This window comes from Pteronotus mesoamericanus, unplaced genomic scaffold (genome assembly GCF_021234165.1).
Source record: "Pteronotus mesoamericanus isolate MK-2021 breed Mesoamerican mustached bat unplaced genomic scaffold, CSHL_Meso_final contig_90, whole genome shotgun sequence".
Classification (NCBI taxonomy): Eukaryota; Metazoa; Chordata; class Mammalia; order Chiroptera; family Mormoopidae; genus Pteronotus; species Pteronotus mesoamericanus.
In genome coordinates this window covers 42,060,719-42,086,635 of record NW_026555277.1, presented here as the reverse complement: position 1 = coordinate 42,086,635, position 25,917 = coordinate 42,060,719, and the positions used below count along the sequence as shown (strand labels likewise).

The window sequence follows — 25,917 nt, the reverse complement described above, 5'->3', positions numbered from 1 at the left end:
CAATTCAAGGCCAATATTGTTTCATCTACTCCCTTAACCCATTTCTTTGCCCTCACCCAGATTATTTTGAGGCAAATCCAAAAGATCATACCATTTCACTATAAATATGTGACTTTTTAATAATGGTTCTTGTATTAGATCTCACACTGACAATAAAAAGACAAACAGTCGTTTGTACTAATTCAAGAGATGTATTCACCTATTTTCTTTTTCTTAAAGCTTAAAACCAAGAACAGAGAAGAGACTGGAGTTACAAAATGGCAAAAGAGAACATACGCTCAAGTAGAATACCTAGTTCAGTTCTAAATTAATATGGTCCTATTTCTTTAAAAAAGTAGGCTATTGATGAATTGGGTTTTTTTTTAAAAAGATTTTATTTATTTATTTTTAGACAGAGGGGAAGGGAGGGAGAGAGGGAAAGAAACATCAGTGTGTGGTTGCCTCTCACACACCCCCTACTGGGGACCAGCCCTGCAACTCAGGCAGGCGCCCTGACTGGGAATCGAACTGGTGACCACCTGGTTCTCAGGCCAGCACTCAATCCACTGAGCCACACCAGCCAGGGCGTACTGATGAATTTTTTAAAAATAATAGTTATAACAGGCAAGATAATTATAACCTCAATATCTCTTTCTCAATTTACTCAAATTCACAGTTAACTCTCTCAGTTAACTACATAGCCCAGTTCTGCAGAATACAAAATGGTTCGTTTCACACATTTAAAATTTTCTGAACCCTAAATAGAGGTTGCATCTTAATGTCTATGGTTGGTTTCTACATGCGCTTCATCAAAAAACGTACACACGCTGAGAGATGGCTTTTAAACTATGTTCCACTTACATGCCAAAGTCATTCAGGGTGATTAATTCAAAGCCAAGGCAATAGAAAATGTTGAAGATAGAGTGGAAAAGTCGTTTGATCTAGAGAGCTGAATCAGCCAAGAAAACAACTAGGCTATAGCCTATTAACTTCAGGAGATAAAATATTTGGGGGTAAAAAAAGAGAGCAAAAGAAACCATGTCTTCTGTATTGTCTCAAGTGGTATAGATACTTCAAATTTAACTAGAAATAGTGACATTTAACCAATGTTAACTCATGTTCCTCTTGTAATTTCTCCCCTCCTCTGCAAAAGAGTACAGGGTAAAGAACAAGTTTCAATTTCACTTGCACATTCTAAATTTCTAAGATTCTAAATTTCATATTTATGCTTCTGGACAAAGCACTGTTTCAAAATATCACTGTACTGATGCAAGCCCTAAATATTTTTTGGTGGATTCTTCAGATCGCATAGCATTAAAAAACTTTTAGCATTACTCCTGTTTTTTTTTAACTATTTATTATAATTTATAGATTTAAGAAGTTTTCAAACATGTCAAAGTACTGTGAAGTTATGTACCATCTCATCATGTTAAAATAACAAGAAATAACAAGTAAATAGGTCAGATTCAAGGCAGAAAGGGGAAGCTAAAAATAACTTGGACATTCCTAGTCTTCCCACAATGCATCCTTTTTTCCCATAACTTACCCATTTTGAACGGCACTTTTTCCCTCAGAAACCCAAGGTCCTTTTAAAAAAGGCATTCTTGGGAAAACAAAATGTGAAATTAATATGCACTGAGGTAAACATGACTAATAACTTGGAGTATTACTCCTATAGGGTTATTTGCATCTTAACCTTAAATTTCAAGAGCTAATAAGCGCGGAATTTTTAGCACCACCTAGCAGGCAGGAGTGATTTCATCTGTGCCTTTGAAATTTCACATTGAATACAGTCACATTCATCCTGTGGATAAGATTATCAGTGAAAACATGCAAATAAATATACATAAAGTAAACCTACCAATTACAGTTTAATCAGTAAGACTTTAATTTTATGGTTCAATTCTTTTTAGCAGGTACGCTTAAAACAAAAATACCTCCAAACTGGAAGTTATTTATCTCTTATCAATAATGGTATCCCTGTATTTTATTAGCAAAAGTCACTAACAAAAAGAATACAAAGTGTGAAGCAAGACCAATACTTTAAAGACAAAAAAAAACAAGATATGGAAGCAGCCCAAGTATCCATCGGTAGATGAGTGGATAAAACAACTACGGGACATTTACACAATGGAATACCACTTGGCCATAAAAAAAGAATTATTTTACCCTTTGCGACAGCATGGAGGACATAGAGAACATTATACCAGATGAAATTAGCTAGTCTGAAAGACAAGTCCCATACGATTTCACTTATACGTGGAATCTAATGTACAAAGTCAACTGTTGTAACCAAAATAAAGCTAGGCTTATAGAGAGCAGGATGACAGCTATGGGAGTGGGGAGGCTAGGGGGTGGAGGGATCTAGGCAAAGGACTCATGGACGTGGACGACAGTGTGGTGGTTGTGGGCGGTGGCATAAGAGGACTAAATGGTAATGAAAAATACAATAAAAATTTTTAAAGAGAAAAAATATAATGTGAGTTTCAAAAAAAGATTCTGTAATAAGCTGGGAAGAGGTTGTATTAGTAGAGAGGTTTAAAAAGCTGGCTTTGTTATTCATAACTGGTTTTTTCTTATAAATTACTAAAAATTCCACTTCCAGCAACTGAAATAATGCAAACTGTATGCTGCCATTAGTGGGCCTGGTTGATTCTCAGAATACATTTCATTAGACAACACTATAAAGAATGATAAAAGTATGAAAAGGAAATCATGTATATAGCACATATTGTAAACAATCAGAAGTTAGGAAACTCAGTCTTAGTTTTAACAATCTGAATTCACTCAAATGAATCATTTTTTGAAATTCAGTTACTAGAATTATGCTGAAATTAGAAAATTTCGCTAATGTACTTTCATCAAATGTTAGCATTGGTATCTTTATACATATAACACTGAAAAGAACTGAACAGTAACAAAGCTAAACAATTGCTTTTGGGTTACTAACAATCTGGAGTGGAATCAACACAATTAACAGTCACAAAATGACAAAGATATGTTTGTCATATGTGTGGCAAATGCCACAGGTTGGCTCTCCAAAAGCCATTCACATCTCCTTTCTCTCTTGCCTTTCCTGTAGGGGCTAGAAAGAAAAAAAGTACTTGATTTCAAATACCTGTAGTTAGAAATGCCATGCAACACAGTTCTGGACAGGGAGGGCTGTCCTTCCCAATTAAAACAGGTAAAGACTTGATAGGAGAAGCCCCTTGGCCTTTCTCCTTTTTCCTCCCTGAATGTGGATAAAGGACCAGAGATAGAATAGTCCCCTTAACCGCAAGAATTGTCTTGTGGTTAAGAACATAAACACAAAGGTCGACATGGCAGAACACTTGGACGTGAAAGGACCCAGGGCCCCTGACCCACCCTATGAGGTCTGGACTACCCACCTCTAGGCTTCTTATTGCATAAGATACATAAAAACTATTGGGTTAAGCTATTATAGTATGGTTTCCATTAGTGCAGCAGAATATGCTTATAGTAGACACAAATATAAAATTCTTACATAAAAATCAAATTAAGAGGTATGAAAAGCAGGAACCACTGTAATAGCATAAACTCTTACCAATCCTTCAAATATTCTAAACAGCGCCTCAATGATAAGCTTGTATTTCTGTTTTCTTTACCTGAAGATAACAAATACCACATACCCAAACAAAAAAACGGGCGAAGGGGTGTCTGTTGGTGGTGAAACTCCAGACTCCCATACTAAACCAAAATGAGATAAGGCTGGGGAAGGGAGAAGGGCATGAGTGTAATACCAGACAATTACAGTCTTACATAGGCTTTACCTAATATTTCCTATTTGTCAATTTCAACTGTCAGTAAAAAAATAAACTTTATTTCTTAGGGAGAGGAAATTACAATTCAGTTTTTAAGTCTGAACCTTTAAACTTGGGAAGCTTTCTTCTAGGTCACCAGCAAGGGTCTTATCAACTTCATGTAGGATTTTGAGAAAGTCTTCCACCTGTGAGTCAAACAAAAGAACCAAAGAAACATAAGTAGAGGAAAAGGTGATTTCTGATATTGATTACTGACTATAAAAATGCTCTACCTGTGGTTTCTAAATAGTCCAGTGGAAAAGAAATAATGGCATATCCCCAAATGACAACAGTGTTTCCTGGACAGTCCTCTGAAACATCAGGGAAGTGACTAGCCCTTTCCATTTTATTTTACTTTTAAACTAGTCTTTATCCTTCCACTGATTCTCCTTCAGGGTCCATTAATGAAGTTTTATTTCTACCCTCCTTCCTGCTATTTTCCCTCACTCCCACATTCCATGCATCACTTTCCTAAAGAAGTTCCTATCTTGAAACTGCCTCTATTGATGGCAAATGTCATGCAATTCACAGAAACAGATAAGCCTACTGACTATACCTGCCTAAGAGCCTTATTTTTTATTAATATATATGCTGTCTACTTTATAAGAGAAAGGATTACTATAAAAATCAGTGCTGATTCCTTTCTCTTAAAATCTGAACTGTCTCTCAGGCTAGTCCCATGAATTACCCAGCAGTCGTCTGTCTAGAAAGGTATTAAGTTGTGTGAATTGTGGGCACTCTCTTTTTTGACAATGGCCCCAAAGATCAAGCATTTATTTTAAAACATTTTATTTAGTAATCCTCTGAAACTCAACCATCTATATACATTTACTCATACTCACCACAGGGCTATAGAAAGGAAGAAGGTTTTGAAATGCACAGGAACACTTCTGCTTGCTTAACTGGCCTTCCTTTAGTCCTTTAGCCACAGTCTCCTAAAACAAAACAAAACAAAACAAAACAAAACAAAACGGCCTAAACAGAGGAAAACTTCTGTATCTGGTGAATAAATACAAATCCATATAAATAATTCCCTACTGATCCTACAGGCATTTCAAATGTCCCAAACTGAACCCAGCATCACTGCTCCCTGTGTAACCCAAGCATGTGCTCCTCTGCAGTCATTTAGGGAAACGTACCACCACCCACCCACCCAGCTGCACAAGCCAAAATCTTGGGATACAGCTGAGACTTTTCCTCCTCCTCTGCTCCTGACTCTTCCCCCTAAGTGTTTAATTCTATTAAATCTCTCATCCCACCCCTCCTCTCCATGCACATTTCCACTGTTAAGGCTCTCATTTTTCAGATTATTCTCGAAGATTACAGCCACAAGAGCCTGTTGATTGCTCTCTGGGCCTCCAGCCTCAACTCTCTCTAATCTTCTCTCTCTTGCTTTTGGAGTACTCTTACAAAACAGATTGTATCACTTGATGCTTACAAAAATCTTTAATATCTCCTCAGTTTCCTCAAGATTAAGTCCAAACTCTCCGAAGTACGGCATATAAGAATTTTCATGTCACATCCCTGCTTTAGTCTCAGCCCACCTTCTTTCTACATTCCTATCACTTAAAAATTAACAAACATCTATGTCCCTCCCTCTGCTATGAATATGCAGAAGATATGGTATTAAACAAGGAGTTCCTTGCAAATAATCAAAATGGATAAATATATAAAGCAGGAAACACAACCTATATATTATGTATTTCCATATACAAATATATGGAAAGATATTCAAACTCACTAAAAAAAAAAATCAAAATAAGGTACAATTTAATCACCTCTTGAATTTTACTTAATATAAAATTATAAACCCCAGGATCAAGTACAATCAACATTTTCACATGTTAAAAGCCTTTTGGAAATAAGTAGCCATTATACCTCAGTCATCTTCATGTTTATAATGTCAAACCCAATAATCTAACTTTTGAAAACCTATGCTAAAGTAGTAATCCCAATCTGGAAAAGGGAAGCAGAATAATTCACCAAAAAACAATTCACCAGAATAACAGAAATTTGTTTTAAAAAATATTCTTCCTCAGAAAAATTCAGTAAATATGAATATATATATATTTTTCTAAAACATATGGATGGAAAGGGTACGCTCAAAGGAAGAATATGTTAATAATCCCAAACATATTCAGGAAAACTATTTCTTAAAACAAGTCTATAATCAATTTTAAAAATTGATTTTTTTGACAAATTAGGTATTAAACTTGCTCTCCGTAAAAAGTCTTTCAGTGAATTAATTGATCTAGAGCTAGGAAAAGTGCTTATAATGTAGTGTCAAGTGAAAATTTTATGTACTGAGTTATAAATATGTGAAAAACAGATATATAAAAATATAGCATATCATATCTGTTGATGGTTTAAGAATATAAGCTCATGATGATACGTTTTTTTTTCTTTATTTTCCCAAATTTATATAGTATAGTTATACTATTTTTACATTAAAAAAATAACAGTAATAATAAAGTTGGGAGCATTAAGCAATCCATACTGTCTTTTGCTAAAGAAACCATTAATACTTCTTTCTTACCTTTGTTAATACCTGAAAAATATTAGAAAGAAATTCACATGAAATATCCTTTAAGATTTTCAAGTGGAAATCATCTTGGATTAAATCAGACTTTTTAGTTTCTTCTGTGTTAGACTCTGCTGAGTTCTCTGGCTTCTTCTGACAATGCTCCATATTTTGTAAGACACGAATCAGGCTGTCAATCAGAGGAAGATCTACTGTACAAACAAATCAAGAGGCATGAGATTAGCCAGTTAAATTTGGTTTGAAATGATTCATAGATCATTCATACATTCATTCATACTGAACATCTGTTAGTGCTAGAGATATTTTAGGTACTACTGTTATAGTGGGAAACAAGATCATCAAAGCCTCAGCCTACAAGAGACTTACATTTTGATACTCTCAAATAAGTAAATGAATAAAGCAGGTTATTTCAGATTTTTGTAAGTGCTATGAAGAAAATTAAAGGGGAACATAACAGCAGCTGGCAGGGGAGGCTCTCTGAGGAGGTGACACTGGGTTGAGAACTAAAGGATAAGAAGAATCAATGCAAAGAGGCCAGAAAAAACATTTCAGGCAGAGTGAACAACAAGTGCGAAAGCCCCCAAAAAGAAATGTCACGGATGGTCTGAAGAGCAAAAGGAAGGGTAGTGTGACCTAAACTGAGTGAGCAAGGAGAGCATAAGGTAAGCTTAGAAAGCTGGGCAATAATCCCATCATGTAGGGCCTTGGAGGCCATAGTGAGAAAAGAATTTGAATTTTAAATTTTAACTTTCATAAAATTCTTAAACAAAACTTTTAAATTTTGTTTTATTAAGGTATAAAAAGTACAATTTCTTAAAAGCAGACCATCATTTCAATTAGCCTATAATAAAAAAATGAACATAAAACTAAATAAAGCCCTGACTCAAAATATGTTATAGCGTGAACATGCTAAAACATATCTCACTCTGAATCATTTTTAACTTTGCTTAATAATTACAAATCTAGGAGAAAGGTTTGCTATAGCACTGAAATGAACATGTTGATTTCTTTTAAAACTCTAACTTCATTTCCAAAGTTAGGTCTTTTAAATTGCATGAAAATATCATTTTGAAAAAGCTGAATACCTGGAAAATCTTATCCTTTATTTTTCAACTCAGTGTCACTTCTCCAGAGCAACTCCCCTGACTGGCCGCTTTATTATATTCCCCTTGGATTTTCTCCCACTTTTGTACTTATGTTATCACCAACTCTTGACTCTAATACACAATTCTTTACTCCATGACTTCTATGCAGGCCACAATAATCTATACTATACAGCCTCTCTTCTCTCTTTCTCACCCCCAGCCATAACTCTGCAAAGCCCCTATTCAAGGCTTAGGGCAGGATGAAGAAATTAGGTGTCAATCAGTAAAGGTAAAGAAGCATCTTTATGTTTTCTTGCCCAAACATAAAAAATCATAAAGTTTTGAGGTGTGGGTAGAGGATAAAGAACACTTTGTTCCATACCATCAAGAAAGATGTATTCCTAGTATTCCAAAAAAAAGAAAAAGAAAAAAGAAAAGAAAAAAAACCAAGAAAATAACAAAAACTGTATTTTCTTCAGGAAGCACATATATACAAGGAGGCTAGGATCAGCAATGAGCTCTAAGTCAGGCACTTCTACTTTATTCGTTTCAGAAATCACCATATGAAACAAAGAGAATGAGCAACAAAAACCAAAATCCATCTTGCATAAAAGTACAAGACTGTTGAAATCTCAAACAAAAGGTAGCTGGAGACAGCATAAAACACAGTGTAAATCAACCCGGGGGTGAGGAAGGAATGAGAGGAGCTTGAGGCGACAGCTCAGGAAGAGCCAGAAAAGTCCATTTGTCTAAGAATCCCTTATTTGTAATAGTAGGAACAGAGTACATGGAATGAGTAAAATGGGAGCTGGTATTTCCCCAGGGTTCTAAGAAGCTGAGGAATCCAGCCTAAATGAGTAATCCCTTTGACAAGCTATATTTGCAGGAAGCGAATGGTAAGGAAAAGGTGAGACGTTACCGTAGCTACCTCTCATCTGAGAAAAAGAGCCAAAAGACTCATAGACTCAACTCCTGTTAGCCTAGAACAGTGGTTTTCAAGTGGTGTGCCACAAGAATTTTTAAAACATATAATATCTGACTATTTAGTCAAGGGCACTGACCTCTGTTCCCTTCGATTGTCAAATTAAAAAATTACAACAGCCAACACAACAAATGGACTAGTGTGAATGCATCAAACTTCTGTCTATTTTTTTTGCAAGATTGGAAAAAAAATATTTTTTGGTGTCCTGCAGAATTGTATTAGTTTATGTGAACCATGACATGCAAAAGGTTGAAAATCGCTGACGTAGAACACAGTCTTAGCCTATCTCCTACATGAACTTCCTGCAACTCAATTCATTCAAAGATGAGTAAGCTAAAGAAATGGGCATAAGAGCAACACAAAGATATTAAAGAAAAAAAAAGAAACTGGAAAAACGAAAGGCAGATGAAGAATACTCAACAAGAAATGTGGACATGAAGCTTATGAATATTAAGATATATAGCCATGATTTTTAAAAAAGCATGTAGCCAAGCACGATGCAGGAGCTCAGACTAAGAAATCAAAGACCCTAGGAGAGGATAACTTGAGATGGTACAGGCTCAAGGAAGAAGTTAAAAGAAATTAAATCCACCAGAGAAATGAAGGCAAAACTGGCAGCAGCACAGAGGAGAATTAGGCACTGCTGAGACACAATAACAGACATGGAGGTCAGAAAGAAAAAAGCAAACCAAAAGAATGAAAATGAAGGTTTCTTTTTTTAAAATGAAGATAATGGTTATTGAAGCAAGGAAAGGAGATCCCACATAAACAAAATTATAACCCTCAAAGACAAAATCAAAACGATGAAACAGAACAGACATCTGGAAAGGTAACTCAAGACCCTTCATCGCCATCCGCCCCCCCCCCCCCACACCAACTTAAATTTGTAATTTAAAAGCACTGGGAAAAATTGAAAAGGAAGAATTGATATTGAGATATATCTTTTAAAGTTATTAGATTTTAAGAATTTTTTAAAAGGTGGAGTAGTTATAATTATATATTGGGAGCAATTATAAAGGTAACCACTAAAACAAAATACAAACTTTCCAAAATGTTAGAACTACACACAAAGGACTTCCAGTCAAGATGGCAGCAGAGGTAAGCATGGCTCACCTCCTTACACAACCATATCAAAATTCCAACTAAACTACAGAATTAACATCACTCAGAACCATCAGAAATAAGTGGGGGAGGGGAGGGAATACAGGGTGTAGGAAGGTAAATGGAAATAATTGGGATAACTGTAATAGCATAATCAATAAAGCTTTTTAAAAATTACATAAAAAATCAAACAGATCATATACAGAGACACTTAACTGTAACATATATAATGGAAAATATAATAGCATTCAGATCAAACACACCTCAATATCAATACACTTATATGAGTTTAATTCATCTATAAAAAAGAAATCAATATACCTAAAACAAAGTATTTAGAAAGGTTGAAAAGAAAAAATGATAAGCAAAGATAATAGTGACAAATGCAAACAAAAGGAAAAGAAGGGGTTTGATCTTTATATCTGACAGAACAGCCCTCAAGCCAAAAAAAAAAAAAAAAAAGCATGAAAAAGGACTACAGTAGGCAATTTATGATCAATGTCTATATTCCAAATAACATGACATCACCATTAAGCAAACTACAAATGATAGAGAAAAATACAAATATATTTTTAGAGACATTAATTTTCCTCTCATTTAGTATTAAGTCAAATGAAACAAACGAGGTTATAGAAGACCTCAGCTCTAAATTCATAAATTGCCTGCTCAACATCTCCACTTCAAAGTCTAGCAGACATTGCAAACTTACCACAGTTAAAATAAATCTTTCCTATCTCAGTAAAAAGCAACTCCTTTGGACAAAAATGCCAGACATATCTTGATTTTTCTCACCCTTCTGTCCTGTCAGCAAATCCTGCTTCACTGCCTAAAAATGATCGGAATCTATTTTTTTCCCACCAATTTCACTGTTACCACCTTATTCCAAGTAACATCATCCGTTGCTTCAAGTTCACAGCAGCCTCCTAACTAGTTTCCCTTTGGTACCCTTGCATCTCTACATTTCATTATCAACATGGCAGCCAGAGGAAATCTATTAAAGTCAGCTCATGTCTATCCATCCTCTGCTTTAAATCCCACAGCTCCCTATCTCATTCAGAGTAAAAGACAAAATCAGGCTCTCTACACTGTAGCCCATCACCTCTTTGGCTCCATGTACTATTTCTTTTCCACGTTAACTGCATCCCAGCCATACAGGGCCTCACTGTTCTTCCTCAAACATAGAACACAGAATTCTAGTTCAGGGCTTTTGCACCTGCTGTATCTTCTGTGTGGAACGCTTTTGTCCCCAAGTATTCACATGACATACTTCATTATTTCCCTTAGATCTGTACTTAATGTCACCATCTCAATGAGTTAACATACAAAAACACAGACACTTGAAAATATTCAACATTTATTTTTTTATTAAAAACTCTTAATAAAATAGTAATAGATTATTATCTCCTTAGGTGATAAAACATAAATAGCTTAAACCCAAAAGTATCATGATTAATGGTGAAACTCTAGAATCATTCCCAATAAAGTCAGGAACAAGGTAAGTATGTTTTCCATCACCAGTATTAGTTAACACCAGAGGTGCAAGGAAACTCATTAGGTAAGAGGAAGGAATCAGAGATAGAAAACTGATAAAGCCTATCTAATTCAAACCCAAAGCAGTTCAGATAAAGACCACAATTACCACTGAAACAACTATTAAAAACTGTATGAGAATTCAGTAAGGTTAACTGATGTAAAATAAATACACAGAAATCAGTAACTTTCATATTTTGCAACAATAATAATCAATGGAAGAAAAGGCATCACAGAAGAAAGCAACCCAAAAGATAAAATATCTAGGAGTAAACCTAATAAAAAATATGCAAGATCTGTATGAACAAAATCATAAAACATTATTGAGACATAAAATAAGACGAACTAATGGAAAAGTAAATGCTCTTAGATACTCCATAAATTTAACATGATTCCAATCAAAATGTCAGGAAGATTTTTGAAAGCTCTCAATCTAATTCAGTGTCAAACAAAAATAATAGTAAAAAAATTCTGAAATAGTAGAATGAAAGGGGACCAGTCCTACTAGGTATCAAAACATAAAGCTTTAATCACTAAAACACACTAGGTACTGATACATGACTAGAGCAATGGAACTGAATAAAATATGTAGAGTTACTTAAAACATAGTAATCATAAAATTTCTAATTAATGTGAGTAAACTGGCATTTCCCCTAAATGATGTTAAGATAACTGGCTTGCCACTCGGAAAAAAGCTGAAACTGTGGATCATGATTTAATTGTAATCATAAAAATCATTCTGTGAAAGATCACTTGCTTACACAGCAAAATATTCATTTTATACTTCTAAATGAAAAAATGCTGCCTAAAAAGAAGGACTTAAAACCATATATGCATGTGAGTGCCCAGCAATTATCTCTAGATGGTAGGAATGCAAGCACTATTTTTTCCTTTTATAAATTTTACAAAACTTTTTATTGAAAATATAATATTTTTGTAATCAAGAGAATAAAAGCCCTAAAATAAAAAATGGGAGAAAGAAGCCAAATGAACAACACAAACCTGGGCTTTAAAATTGGATAGACTAGAATTTAATTTAGTGAACTAAATAATACTTGCCTTTTTCTATCTTTAGATACTCTTGTTCAACCTGTAAATTATAAATGGCAGACAATACTGAAAAAACAGAGGCTAGCACAGTTTTCTGTTCTTGAAGTATGATGGGTGGATCATCAGACTGGCAGAATTCATGGCAGACCAAGTCAAAAAGTAAATTCCAAGTGTCTTTTCCAGTATCAGGACACTGTACTTAATAAAAATGATAAAGAAAGTAGTACTTTAAAAACACAAAACAATGAAATGAGTAAATATAGTGCCTCCCCATATAGCATCTTACCAATTGCTTGAATTCCATCATCCACTGTGGTAAGTAGCTGTAAGATATGCATGTAAACATCAAGTCCTTCCAGATTTTCAGAACTAAATACAAAAAGTAAAAGCATTGAATCAAATACTTTATTGTCATAGGATTGCAATCATTCATTCATTCAACAAATACTCATCCCTCTGTGGTAGTCAATGCCCAAGGTGTTGAGGACAAAACAGGGAACAGAAAAAGTCTCTGTACTCACCAGAGCTTACATTCTAATGAGGAAATCAGTCAAAAAAAGATTTTGTATTATAATAAATGCAAACAAGACAAGAAATAAACATTCTTTTTCACCTTGTCCCATGAAAGCAACAACACAAAAAACTGCGAGGTGATACTTTATCATTCTGGTTTACTTGAATAATTAGAACAGGAAAACAATTGACTGAGGCTTTTATAGAATGAATGTAAGGTCCACTGTGCTAGGCACTGACAACAATGAAGTTCTTAAAACTTCACAGGATCATCCTGGCACCCTAGCTCAGAAGACTAAAACCATGTTGAGTATCATTTTTGTGATCAACACCTTGAATTCCTAGAAACTCACAATCTTAGTTCTTCAACTAAACAATTATTTGAAAAGATAGTAAACAATTAACACATGGTTCAGCAAATGTTTAAATACCTTCTGTTAAGTACCTAGGGGCTGAAAAAACAGAAATGTATTAAGACATTGCTCCTACCTCCGTGAGGTTTACAGTAGAAGAGGAAAGAAGACATTTAAAGGGGTAATAACGAAGTAATACAGATATAATGCCAGAGGAAGTCCAAGGTATTAGAGGATGACATAGTAAACAGACTTACTTTAGTTTCGAGTGTCAGGAAAGGTATCTTAAGAGAAATCCTGTTTACACAGAAACGTGAGGGGACAAGAAACATTTGAGGTAGAAGAGACATAGTATGCAAAGGCTTAAGAGTTAAGAGAGTTTGGTTCAGTTGAAGAAATGAAGGAGATTTCATATGGTTGAAACACAGTACAAAGAGTAAGGATGAAGAAACACTGTGCAGGATCTTATAAGCCATGTTTTCAAAAAATCTGAACTGCATCCTAAGAAAAGCAATTGAAGAGAGGTAAGCATGAAAGTGACATGGTCATTGTGCGCTTTAGAGTCTAGGCTTGGAAGGAGCAAACCTTGACAAAGAGAACACAGGTAAGAGAATGTGGCAGTTGTCCAGGTGAAAGACAGTAGCTGGATGGTAGCATGGATGGAATCCCGAAAAAAAGTCAGGGACAAGGCTTGGAAGCTGACTGGCCATGGGAAAAGAGTGGAATGAGGAAGAGTCACCAACAGTGTCCACATTTATTCCCCGCTCTCCAAAAGGGATAATGATTATATCATTTACTGAGATAAAGAATACTGAAGATGATTTGGGGAAAACATGACGAATTCAATCCTCACTTAGATAAAGGACATAAAATTAATAGGCTTTAATGTGGGTTAAAGCACTAAGAATGCACAACTGACCATTAAACAGATCAATTCATAAATTAACTTTCTAGTCACTACCAATAAATAGTTTCAATAACTATTACAAGACCTATTCAATAACTATTACTATTATTACAAGACCTAATAATCACTCTTGGGAAGAGATCAGAGCCCAGATGTCAGTCACATATCCAATACTGGTATATATACACAAGACACAAGAAAACAAATGCCTAACATTAATTGAAGAAGCTGTTAAATGTCCAATGGAAGATAAAGCACAAGAAAATCTTATCTGTTTAATTTGAATTACACAGAATTGCACAAGATGTTAAGACACTGACAATAATGACTGCTAACAGCAGCCTATCCCTAAGTAGTCTTAGAACAGGTACTTTGTAGCCATCAATGATTCTAGCACAGAACAAATATATTGTCACCACAAACAGTAGTGAATCAAACCTAACAAAGATCAATTGTGTGCTATTCATCCTGTTGAAATGAAATTAAGATGACTTATATCTAAGGATATGTCTAGCAACTAGATTCTCCCAGAACATTTTGTACAAAAGAGCTCACCTACCGTACTTGTTTGGCAGCTTCAAGTACACAGGGCACAATTCTAAACACTCGCTGCTCTTCAGAATCTTCCTGGGGTTGGTCCAAAGGCTGAAGAGCCCCATTTCTAATCCATTCCAACATTAGCTTCTCATCCAAATCAAAGAGTTTGTCCACAACCTCCCCCACCTTCACCAGCAAGTCAACTAGAGAATAAAACAGATATTGAAGTGAGGAACAGAATTTTAAAAGCAGTATTGTTAATCAAAATTCCTAAAGCTATTCCAAAATAGCTAATCTTGCCAAAGCATTACTTATTCTAAAAGCAAAACGTTTGTCTCCTTTGCTTGGGAGTTTAGGAAGAAATTTTACATTTTTCTTAAATAATATTTTTTAAATTACAGTTGACATACATATTATATTAGTTTCAGGTGTATAACAGTGATTAGACATTTATATAACTTAAGAACTTACCAGCCCAATAAATCTAGTACCTATCTGACACAATATAAGACATCTTATATCTCAAATTGAAATGCTTTTTTACCTTACACTTACTTAGCTTTTAGGTGACCTCTAGAAATAGTTACCTGGTTTCCTAACAATTAACTATAACCAAAAATTTGTTCTAGATTACATGGTGACTTACCATTTGTTGAACTTGACATGATGAAGCAAATGCTATCATAAATAGCTGGATGTTCCCGGATTCTTTCAACCCAGACATTGGCCACTTCTGTCTGGGACAGACACGTAAGCAACAACCTACACGATAAATGGGAGCTTGACACTTTATCTTTCAAAAATAGTAAAGGAAATTCAAGAATAAAGAATTATCTCTGTTTTACTAGACCCCTTTATGGGTGACTATATAAAATCCATAAAAAGAAGAAAACATACCTGCTTGTTTCCAGCAGGGTAGGAGGGTCTGAATCATACAAACAGTGCAGCAATACCTGGCTAAAAAAAAAACAGTTAAACCCATATGCATCAATTCTCTCATTTTAAATATCAAAGTAGAGTTTTTGTTTAATACTTGAAACATTTTAAGACAGGACAGTGCTGCATCTCCATAGCCCATGTGCTCCTTCTAAGTCACAATTCTTTCCCACCTAGAAATGACAACTATCCTGACTTTCCAGCAATCTTTTCTTTACTCTACTTACTCTATAGTTTTATTATTTAATGTATTTTGGTTTTGAACTTTATATGGAAGAAATTATATTGCATGTATTTTTTTGTTTCAGTTCTTTTGCCTTGTGTTTAAGATCTACCCATGTTTTTCCTGTAGCTATTCTGTGATTCATTGCTGCAGAACATTTCATTGTAGAAATATTATACACTTTATTTTTCCAGTCTACTATATTTAATTTTTTAAAGTTTTTGTTTATTTTTTAGAGAGATGGGAAGGGAGGGAGAAAGAAAGGGAGAAAAACATCAATGTGAGAAACACTGATCAGTTGCCTTTCTCATGTGCCCCAACCAAGGGCCAAATCTGCAACCTAGGCACATACCCTGACCAGGAATCAAACCAAACACCTTTCACTTTGCAGGACAACTCACAACCAACTAAGCCACACCAGCCAGGGCTCTGGTCTACTATTAATGGAAATTTGAGTTGATTCCAATTTGGGTTATTTTTAAGCAATCCTCCTCTAATACATTTTTGTATCAGTATCCTAACATATGTGTGCATTGTTTCTCTTACCATATACCTGCTAGTGGCATTGCTGGGTCACAATATATGGCTATCTTCCAACTTGACTAAATAATGTCCAACTGTTCCAAAGAGGTTAAACAAATCCATATCCCGTCATCAATGTAAATTGTTCCATAATTTTAAGATATGCATTTACTGAATTTATAAAATTTGTTAGCATTACTCATTCTCAGATTTTTGATCAGAACCATTAGACACCAAACACACTCCTGAGTCATTTACTCCATGAATGATTATATATTACAGAGGAATAAACACCTCGGATCTGAAAGTCCTTCTACCCCTAGAAGAGGTAATCAACCACCTGTATTATATCACTTGAATCCTGTGGTAAACCCTACAGCCCTAACTAACAGTAACTACCCAAGACAGTTTTCTTAAACTACTGTGGGCACAAATTTCTTTGAGATTCTGATTAGCAGCCATGAACTGTCTGCCTAGAATATAAATGCACTCACAAAATTTAGCATATAATTCCAGGGTGTTCTCACACCTCTTAAAAGTAACCACCAGGGTTTCCACCATTAAAAAACCGTCTGCCCCAGACTTCCCTGCATGGAGAAGACAACTAGCCCCCAAGCAGAAGCAGGAAAACCTTCAAATCACAGAGGCAATCCTCAATCTTCTGGTCTGCTGGCAAGTCCCACCCCCGATCTAAGTCAGAGTTCCCAGCGTAACTCTGATCAGCAACTCTAGCAATTTTTTCAGACCCTAGCTTTCTGAGCCCCAAGACGCCCTGAGTCTAAGCTCTTTCGGACTCTGGTCAGGTGCCCCATCTCTAAGATTTGCCCCACTGGTTCACCACCTGCTGACAATTCAGGTGCTTCTGCTATGGATAAAAATCTTGAATAAATAGTGTGGAAGCTCCCAGCTATTAACAGTGGAGAGTGTTCATTAGCAGAAAAGTACTATATTTTATAATATTTTACTATCTCTCTTATATATCAGGAGTTCCTTGGGGATAAGAAATATAAATCTACTTTTTAAAAAATATAATTATTATGTAGTAAAACTTACCCAAGATTTTTGTCACTGCTGATGGACACACATATCTCCTGGAAACAGGCCATATTGCCTAAAATTCCCACACAGATTTCCTGTCAAACCAAAGTTCACAGGTCACAATAGCTCTGAAGTGAAAGGCACATATAAGAATAAACACTTGAAGAAAAATGTTCACTGAGCCTTAGGGGATAGAATAGGAGGCAGCATATAAGCTTACTGCCTGTACCTAATCTAGGCAAGTTCAGAGTATCTGTGAAGGGATGAAAGACATGAGAAAAAGTAAGGTCAAAGGCAGGCAGAAGTTATGAAAGAAGAAATCTTATGGATAAACTGAGTCTTAAATGATTGGTAGGGTTTAGATATGCAAATAAGACAGACATTCAAACAAGGAGCAAAGTATCAGGAAAGGCAAAAAGGGAATAACGTACATGGCTAATACAGGGAGCAGTAAAGAAAGCAGCCTGGCCGTTGCACAAAGAACAGCATAAGATAAATACGGCAGGCATAAGATCGGGATTAAGGGCCCTGAATGCCATGAAGAGTTTAGATTTAAGTTAGGAGGTTGTGTGGAGCCATGAAGGTCCACATGCCACAATGATATTTTAGGATAATAACTCTGGTAGCAAAATGAATATTTCACGATAGTTTAAAAAAAACTTTAAAAGAAGTTAATAACCTCAGAAATAACAGCTAATGTTTATTTAGCACTTACTATGCCCAGGCACTTTCCATATATCATTTCATATAATAGTTTAAGAGGTAGGTACTATTACTATCCCCATTTTTCAGATAAGGAAACTAAAGCAAAGAAAATTTAAGCAACTTGCCCAATGCAATGCTCCAGAGCATTTGATCACTATACCATACTATCTATCTCAGTAATCAAGACGCAAGAAGATGAAGGTGGTAATGGCACACATGGAAAGGAAGAAAGATGAGAAAGTCTCAAGATGAAAGCGAAAAATCTGGATGGAAGGCAAAGGGAGAGTACAGTTGAACGTGACTCCTACGTTTCAAGTTGCTTCATTTCTCCAGTTGGGGATATTAGTACCATTGACAAGAAAATTGGAAAAGTAAGTATAGGAAAAGACACAATGAGTTTGGCTAGGGTAGAGTTTCCAAACTTGCTGGAACCTAAGAATTGTTCATAGAGCATGTTAAAAATACAGATTTCCAAGTCCCATCTCAGAATGGTTCAATCAGAATCTTCAGGGCAGGGCCTAGGAAGCTACTGTTTCCCAAGCATACCATGTGATTTTTATGATCAAATATGTATGATAATCACTGAGTTAGGATGCATGGAATTTTTTATTGCAAAATGCAGCTCCAAGTACAGAATGAATGCCTGAAAAAAGTTGGAGATATGGCACCAGAAATCAGAAGGGAGGTCATGGCTTTGATAGTACAGGCACAGTTTTGCAACTTAATAGTGTTAACAAGTAGATGAGCTCACTAAAGAAATTAATATTAAAAAAACAAGGGATCTGGGTCTATACCTTAGAAGGAGTCCACGCTCAGCAGAGGAAGAAAGAAAAAAGCAAATAAAAGTGACAGAGAAGTGATTGAAGAGGTCAGAGACCAAGAGAATAGGTGGCACCAAAGCTACAGGAGTGAAGCATCAATAAAATGTGGGTGATCGAATGTTGGTAAAAGATGAAAAGAGAGTTGGGCAGAAAGGAAATGTATATTATTTCCCTTACAAACTAAAGAGGGAATAACTGAATTTCCAAAGACCAAGCTTCTCAGTCATGGCTACTCACTGGAATGAATCACTTGGGGGAATTTCAAAAGCTCTTTGGAGCCCTGGCTGGTGTGGCTCAGTGGATTGAGTGACAGCCTGCGAACAAAGGGTCACTGGTTCGATTCCCAGTCTAAGGCACATGCCTGGGTTGCAGGCCAGGTTCCCAATAGGGGGCACACCAGAGGCAACCACACACTGATGTTTTTCTCCCTATCTTTCTCCCTCCCTTCTCCTCTCTAAAAATAAATACCTAAAACCTTAAAAACAATAGAAATAAAAGCTATTTGGAGCCTCACAATTAGAAACTCTGTTTTAACTGATCTTGGTATGGCCTGACTCAGGATTTTTAAAAGCCACTTAGGGCAAAGCTTCTCAAAATGTGGGCCCAGGTCCAGAGAACTAGCATCACCTGTGAACCTGTTGGAAATCCTTGATCCTACCCCAAACCTACAGGGGTGCACCCAGTAATCGGTGTTTCTGGGATATGCTGAAATTTGAGAGTCAGTGTCTGCAGTGATTCTAACGTGTGGCAAAGCCTGGGAATCACTGCTATAGACAGGCTGTGGCTTACAGACATGCACAATGATATGACTGATTCCTGAAAGGTGCTACTGCTGACATAAACTTACTTTCTTTAAGTGCCAGTCATGAATCAATGTATTTAAGTTAGAAAAATACAGGAGAAAATCATAACACTGTCAAATCTTTATAATATAAAGAAAAAGTGGTTCATTGTTTCACCAGGCTCCAATTCAGGTGGAGCACTATACTAAATAAAATTTTAATTCAACATTTAATTTGTAAAAATATGCTATAGAATTCTCCACTTTGTCATTTCAAAAAAAGAGAGACAATACATTACAGTGGTTACATTGAAAGACAGGCTAGGCTCAAACCCCAGCTCTTTTCTTTCCTAGTTGTAAGACCTTAGACAAATTTCTAAAGCTGAGACCTAGTTCTTTTATTTGTAAAGCAGAGGTAAAGGCCCACCTCATAGAATAATAAAACCAACCACTTAGTTAATAGCAGTTATTCACAATCATAATTACTTAACAAATATTTATTAATCACCTATAATATGCGTAACACATAACAACCTAAATGACACTAAAGCACAATACATCGCACAGAACATAGAAAAAGAGTAAATGAGAAATACAGATAATTATTTGGGGTGTTCATTATCAGCAGTGGCCTGAGTTTATTAGCAGTGGCTAAGAACTTACCTATTTGGGGAGGCTTGGAAGAAAAGTACCAAGTTGGGTAATAGATATGAATATTGGGAGGGGATGGAAGGCCTATAAAGGGAGGCAGGGAGATGGCGAAAATCACAGTAGGCCCATGAGATGAGGAGCAGACGGGCCTTGCTAAATTAGAAGGACACCTGGGGGTAGATTTTATGCCAGAGACATGGGCTGGATTCAGAATAGGGAAAATCTTGAGTAAGAGGCTGAGTTCAGAATGAAAATTTTTAAGCGATGGAGGATTCTATGAATGAAAAAGAGCAATAAACAGAAATGGGAGGTCTGGGCACTGTTCCCTGTTCTGCTACATATTGGCAGCGTAACTTCAGTTATGCTTATGTGAAAGTACTGATCTCCCTGGTCCATCCCAAAGCTAAAATTCCAGGATTCTAATAACTTTACAAAGCACATTACCTAGTATCTGGTAATGTTCAGTAAGTATTTAGAGACTAATTTGTAGCCAGTAAGAAAATTAAAGTGAGAAAAATAAAAGACTATCTAGCATTATCTGCTGTTATTGCTGCAAAGAGGAAGCTATAAAAACGTACATACTTACTCTTAATCGAGGACATTTGGATTTGGCCAATACTCCCATAAATATGTCAGGAGCATTAAATTCTTGGAGAAATAAAGCCACATCCTGTAAATAAAAATGATTATTAACTTGGATGTTGAATATTCCTCTTTAAACCCATAGCTTAGGCAATCATATGTTTCCATATGTTTCTATATGTTTCCTTTTAGGCACAAGAAAAAAAAGTTAGGAACTGTGTCAACAGATAAAAGTAATGTTAGAAAGTCTCTGTGGAATCCAGTCCCAAGGCAATGGAACAATTCCATAAACAAATCTAAACTAGTATCAGCATGAAAGGGTTGCTGGGTCAAGAACCTAAGCTTTGTTCGACAGCTGAGACATTTTTTTCCATGAGAACTTGGTTGAGAACCTAATTGTTCAAGATGGGAGACAGAGAATCAAGGTTTGAGTGTAATTGCGATGTTCCAGAAGGCTGTCCTCTTTTGTCTGCCTTGAGTATATTTACATTAATGATATTTCTAACCACCAGGAACTCTCATTAACTCATTCAAACACATTTCCTGATTGCCAGGTATCATGCTAGAAGCTGGAAATAAGGAAAAGTAAACTCTTAATTCTTGTCTTCTAAGAGCTTAAAACATGATGGGGAAACAGGTGAAAACTCCCATTGGTCCATGCCCAAAATCACAACGTGTGCTTTCAAAATTCTCAACAGAAAAAGATTCTGGTCACACTCTAACTGCAGCAGCTTCACACTTCCTTCCTAAGGTGTGACCAGTCCACAGAACCTGAAGGGACACACCACACAGATAAAGGAACCTCGAGTGGACATGTGACCGAATCTTGTTAGAAATGTGGGCCCAACACTAAAACAGTTTGCTGAAATTAGAGAAGACATAAATAAATGGAAAAATATAGTTTGTTCATGAATCAAGAGACTCATTACCATTCATTTATCAATTCTCCACCCCCATTTGACCTGTAAATTCAACTCAATTTCAGTCAAAATACTAGTGGGTTTTTTGTAGAAACTGACAAGCTGATCCTAAAATTAGTATGGAAATACAAAGGACCCATGAGAACCAAAATTACTTTGACAAAGAACAAAGTTGGAGGATTAACACTATCTGTTTCAAGATTATAAAGTTACAGTCATCAAAACAGCTGGGGATTAGTGTAAAAATGCACAAAGAGATCAATGAAACAGAAAAGAGTCCCAAAACAGATTTACATGTATATGTAAAGACAACTAATTTTTAACAAAGGTACAAAGGCAATTCAGTGGAGAAAGGACAGCCTTTTTAACAAATGGGCTAGAACAAGTGGGTATCCATATGCAAAAAAAGGGAACTTCCATCCATACCTTGCATCATACCCAAAAAATAACTCAAAATGGATCATAGATCTATAAGCAAAACCTAAAATTATAAAACTTTTAGGAAAAAAATAAGAAAACAATTCAAAAATGGACAAAATATTCAAACGGGCACTACATCAAAAAATATAACTCACTGCAAATAAGCACATGAAAATACATTCAACATTATTAGTAATTAAGGAAATCCAAGTTACAATTATAATGAGAATTACTACACTTATTAGAATGATTAAAACTTAAAAGACTGGCCATACCACATTAGTGAAGATGAGGAGAAACTGCTTGTAGTCATATAAAATGTAAAAAACACTTTGGAAAAAAATTTGACCTTTTCTTTAAAAGTTAAAACACATAGCTACTACATGATCCAGCCACACTACTCTAGGTATTCATCCAAGAGAAAGGGAAGCATATGTCATATATACTTAGACAAAAAAGATCACAGCAGCTTTATCTGTAATAAACTATAACTCAATATCCATCAATAGGAGAATAGATCAATAAATCATGATATATACATATAATGGAATACCAATAAGCAATAGCAATTTTTTTAAAAAACTCCTAAAATACATTAACATGGATGAATCCTAAAATAATAATGCTGAGTGAAAGAGCCAGAATCCTCCAAAATAAGAGTATGATCCAACTTACATAAAACTCTTGAAAACGAAAACTATTCTGAAGTAACAGAAAGCTGCTCAGTGGCTGCCTGGACACAGAGGCAGGAAGGGGTAAGAGGGATTAAAGGGGCATAAAGAAACTTTTGGGGGTGATAGATATGTTCTTTATCTTGACTATGGTGGTGGTTTCATGTGTGTATACAAACACCAAAAATTTTCACATTATGCAGTTTAAAAACGTGTAGTTTTTGTTCATCAATTAATGCTTCAAGTATATTTTGAGTATATTTTGTGTTAATTATAGCTCAATAAGGCTGTTTTTAAAAATGGCTGGAGATAATGAATAGCTGTTAACAATTTTTAAGAGAGAGAATAATACAATTAAACGTGTTTAAGGAAAAAGATAAGTTGGGTGGCAATGTGGAAGACAGAAGGGAAGTGAGAGGCTAAAACAGGATTTTAATGAGGAATCTGTTGCAAAGCCTATGTAATAAAATAGAGCTTATATGAGTCAATCTCTTTCGCTACTTCTTCTACCAGTAAAATAAGGGTACTACCTATATCAAAAGGTTATTGTGAAGAACAAAGGAAATAATAAGAAAACGCTTTTGAGCTCCAGAGTACAAGTGTTAAAATATTATTCATGCAATTACATACATGTAATTCCTTCTTGTCCCTTTGTTCTAATTTAACCGTGGTACATCAACAGTTTCCTAACTCCTACCCTACTCTCAAATACGAGGTCAATGTTCTCTTTAAGTAGATAAGTATCAGAACCTTCCTGGTTTACAGGAGTTATGGCATTCATAAAAACTATATATTCAACACAAATCTAAAAGACAAAAGTATAGCATTTATAGCTCCTGGGACCTCATGCTCTATACCACATACAGGATTACAGAAAAAACCCATCCATCACCTCCTTACCCAACAGCCTTTTCACTTGCATTTCCTACCCCATACCTCATCCATGGACATATCCCATACTCTGCAAATTTCATTCTCCATTTCTTCATCAAGCTCCGTCTGCTGCTCCTCATCATCTGAGCTGGATTTGGTGTTCTCAGGGCTAACAATCTTCAGAAACACAAAAGAAGAAAAGAGATGGACAAAAGCTGTCCTTAGTACTCCTCATGTAATATTACCCCCATACTCACAGAGAAGTCACAAAGATACTACCCTCAAAGTGTTTTAAAAAATATCTTAGGTAGATCTATTCATTCAACATTCATGGAGTAAATACTGTTGCTAGGTATTGGGGCAGGAATACAAAGATGAGTAAAACTTAATCCCTGGCTTTCAAGCAGTTTATGGTGTGGTGGGGAAAAGACACGTAAACTGATAATTACACAGAAAAGGCCAAGTGATTCAAGGGAGTTGTGGACAAAGAGCTGTGAGGGCAAAAATGATGGACCAATGGCCTATGCCTGGGAGACGTTAGAGAAAACTTCTCTTATGTGATATTTAAGCTAAATCTCTGAGGAAGAAGAGGAGTTTGTCATGTGAAAAAGGGGAGAAGACCATACAGTGGAAGTACAGGAGTTCAGGGTTAAGGGCCCTCAGCATGTTTGGGGAATCCTGAGCAGTTTAGTGTCATGGACAGATGGGGTTGGATTCTAGCCTTAGAGATACGCATTTTTTTCCTGTAGGCAAAGGAACTATAAGGAGTTCCCATGGATACTTTTTGGTATTTGTTTGTTTGTTTGTTTGTTTTAAGGAAGGTTACTCTGGCAGCTGTGTAAAGACGGACTGGAAAGAACAGACACTGTAAGTATATAAATCAGTTGGGAAACGCGAAGGAAAGCTCACACTTATGAACAACCTCTTATAAGCCAAACACCATGGTAAGCACGCTATCGCCATTATCTTATTTAAACTACACAATAATCTTATATACAATAACCTAGATATTATCATCCTACTGTATAGAAATTGGGAAAGAAATCGAGGCTCTGAGCGATTACGTGATTTGCCCAGAGACACGCTGCAAGTAGGTGAAGAAGCCGCACTTTGGGTACCAGAGCATTAGGACTCTAAAATCACCACTTATCCTACTACAACAGAAGTCCACGAAACGGATAAATCGGGACTTAGACTTCGAAAACAACAGTGGGAATGGGGAGCAAAAACCCGAGCAATGTATTTACATGATCATGCTTTTAGAAAATTAGCAAAAGTAAAATATTTTAACCGCAAGCGCTTCAGTATTCCTGCCCCTAAACCTCCTCCTCTGTCGGAGGGCACCAGGGGTGGCTGCCGCAGGTCGGGGTCGAGGAAGCTGCCAGGCCGCGGGGCGACAGGCCCCGCAGCGCGCGCCCTGGGAAGGAAGGGGTCGCCGTGGAGACCGCGGCTCCGGGGCTGGAGGAACTGCCCGAGGCGGGGCCGGACACTGCGGGGAAAGTAAGGGAGCCCACGCGAGGCGCGAGTTTCCACACCTGGATAAGCCCGCTGAGGACGCCGAAGAGCCAGTGCTTGCTGTACACCGTGCTCCCTATGCAGTCTCCCCCAACCACCCCCTCCTCGTCCTCGTCCCCGGTCGGCGGCGGCGGTGGCGAGGGGTTACGGTCCATAATTCGGCGGCTACTAGCGGGTGCAGCCACACCGGAAGCCGCTAGAGGAGACGAGAGGCCTTCTGGCGCCAGAGTGCCCGGCGCTCCTCTCGCCACAGCGCCCCCTGCTGCCCAGAGCCCTGCCGGCCTGAGTGTCCGCCCAGTATTCCCACCGTGGGAGCCCAGATGACCCATCTCTGCCACCCCACTCCACCAGGACCCAGGCATGGTCATATTCGTAACTGTTATTGTTCGCCCTCACTGGACCATATATTTCATCTCCCCACATACACTGTGCTGGACCGTACAGGAAGTGCTCATTTTGTTAAATGACCTCCGCTCCGGTACCTGTGAGTCACCACAGTAGGCAGTAAGAGCACACCTAGAGGCCATTTCTACCCCAGGTTGGCGATCAGTAACTTAATTGTACCAAGAAGTGATGGCAAATCACATAAATATGTCCCACTAAGTGCAAACCAATTCTATTCCCAATTCAACTTCTCCTTAGTTAGATCCCCAAGAAGCCTGTGACCACCCCAGTGGTCACTAAACACAAGGAAAAATGTGATGGTGAAATGTTGGAATGAACAGAGTCAGAGACATTAACCTCTTGAGGTTAAAATATCTTACTTTCTTAGGTTTTACAAAGATGTTTGACCATGTCAACACTTTTTTCATGTCCCTCCCAGGGCCTTGGAATGGGCCCATATTAGAGAGGAGCCCTT

General features: G+C 36.7%; 1 protein-coding gene across 2 annotated transcripts; it reads right to left on the bottom strand.

Annotated features, from left to right (window-relative positions):
* Positions 1–1,750: 1,750 nt before the first annotated feature.
* Positions 1,751–25,217, bottom strand: SAAL1 (serum amyloid A like 1). Of its 2 annotated transcripts, none has more exons than XM_054586020.1 (12): positions 25,079–25,217; positions 23,607–23,720; positions 20,664–20,747; positions 17,135–17,214; positions 15,298–15,357; positions 15,047–15,162; positions 14,423–14,603; positions 12,377–12,459; positions 12,100–12,288; positions 6,337–6,533; positions 4,643–4,735; positions 1,751–3,946 (listed from the first exon to the last, which is right to left on the bottom strand). In XM_054586020.1, the coding sequence occupies exons 1-12, from the start codon at positions 25,211–25,213 to the stop codon at positions 3,854–3,856; spliced, it is 1,425 nt and encodes a 474-aa protein (XP_054441995.1). In that variant the 5' UTR covers positions 25,214–25,217; the 3' UTR covers positions 1,751–3,853. The 2 variants fall into 2 exon arrangements, with proteins under 2 accessions (XP_054441995.1, XP_054441996.1); XM_054586021.1 differs by having other exon boundaries at positions 6,337–6,530.
* Between the last annotated feature and the right edge of the window lie 700 nt (positions 25,218–25,917).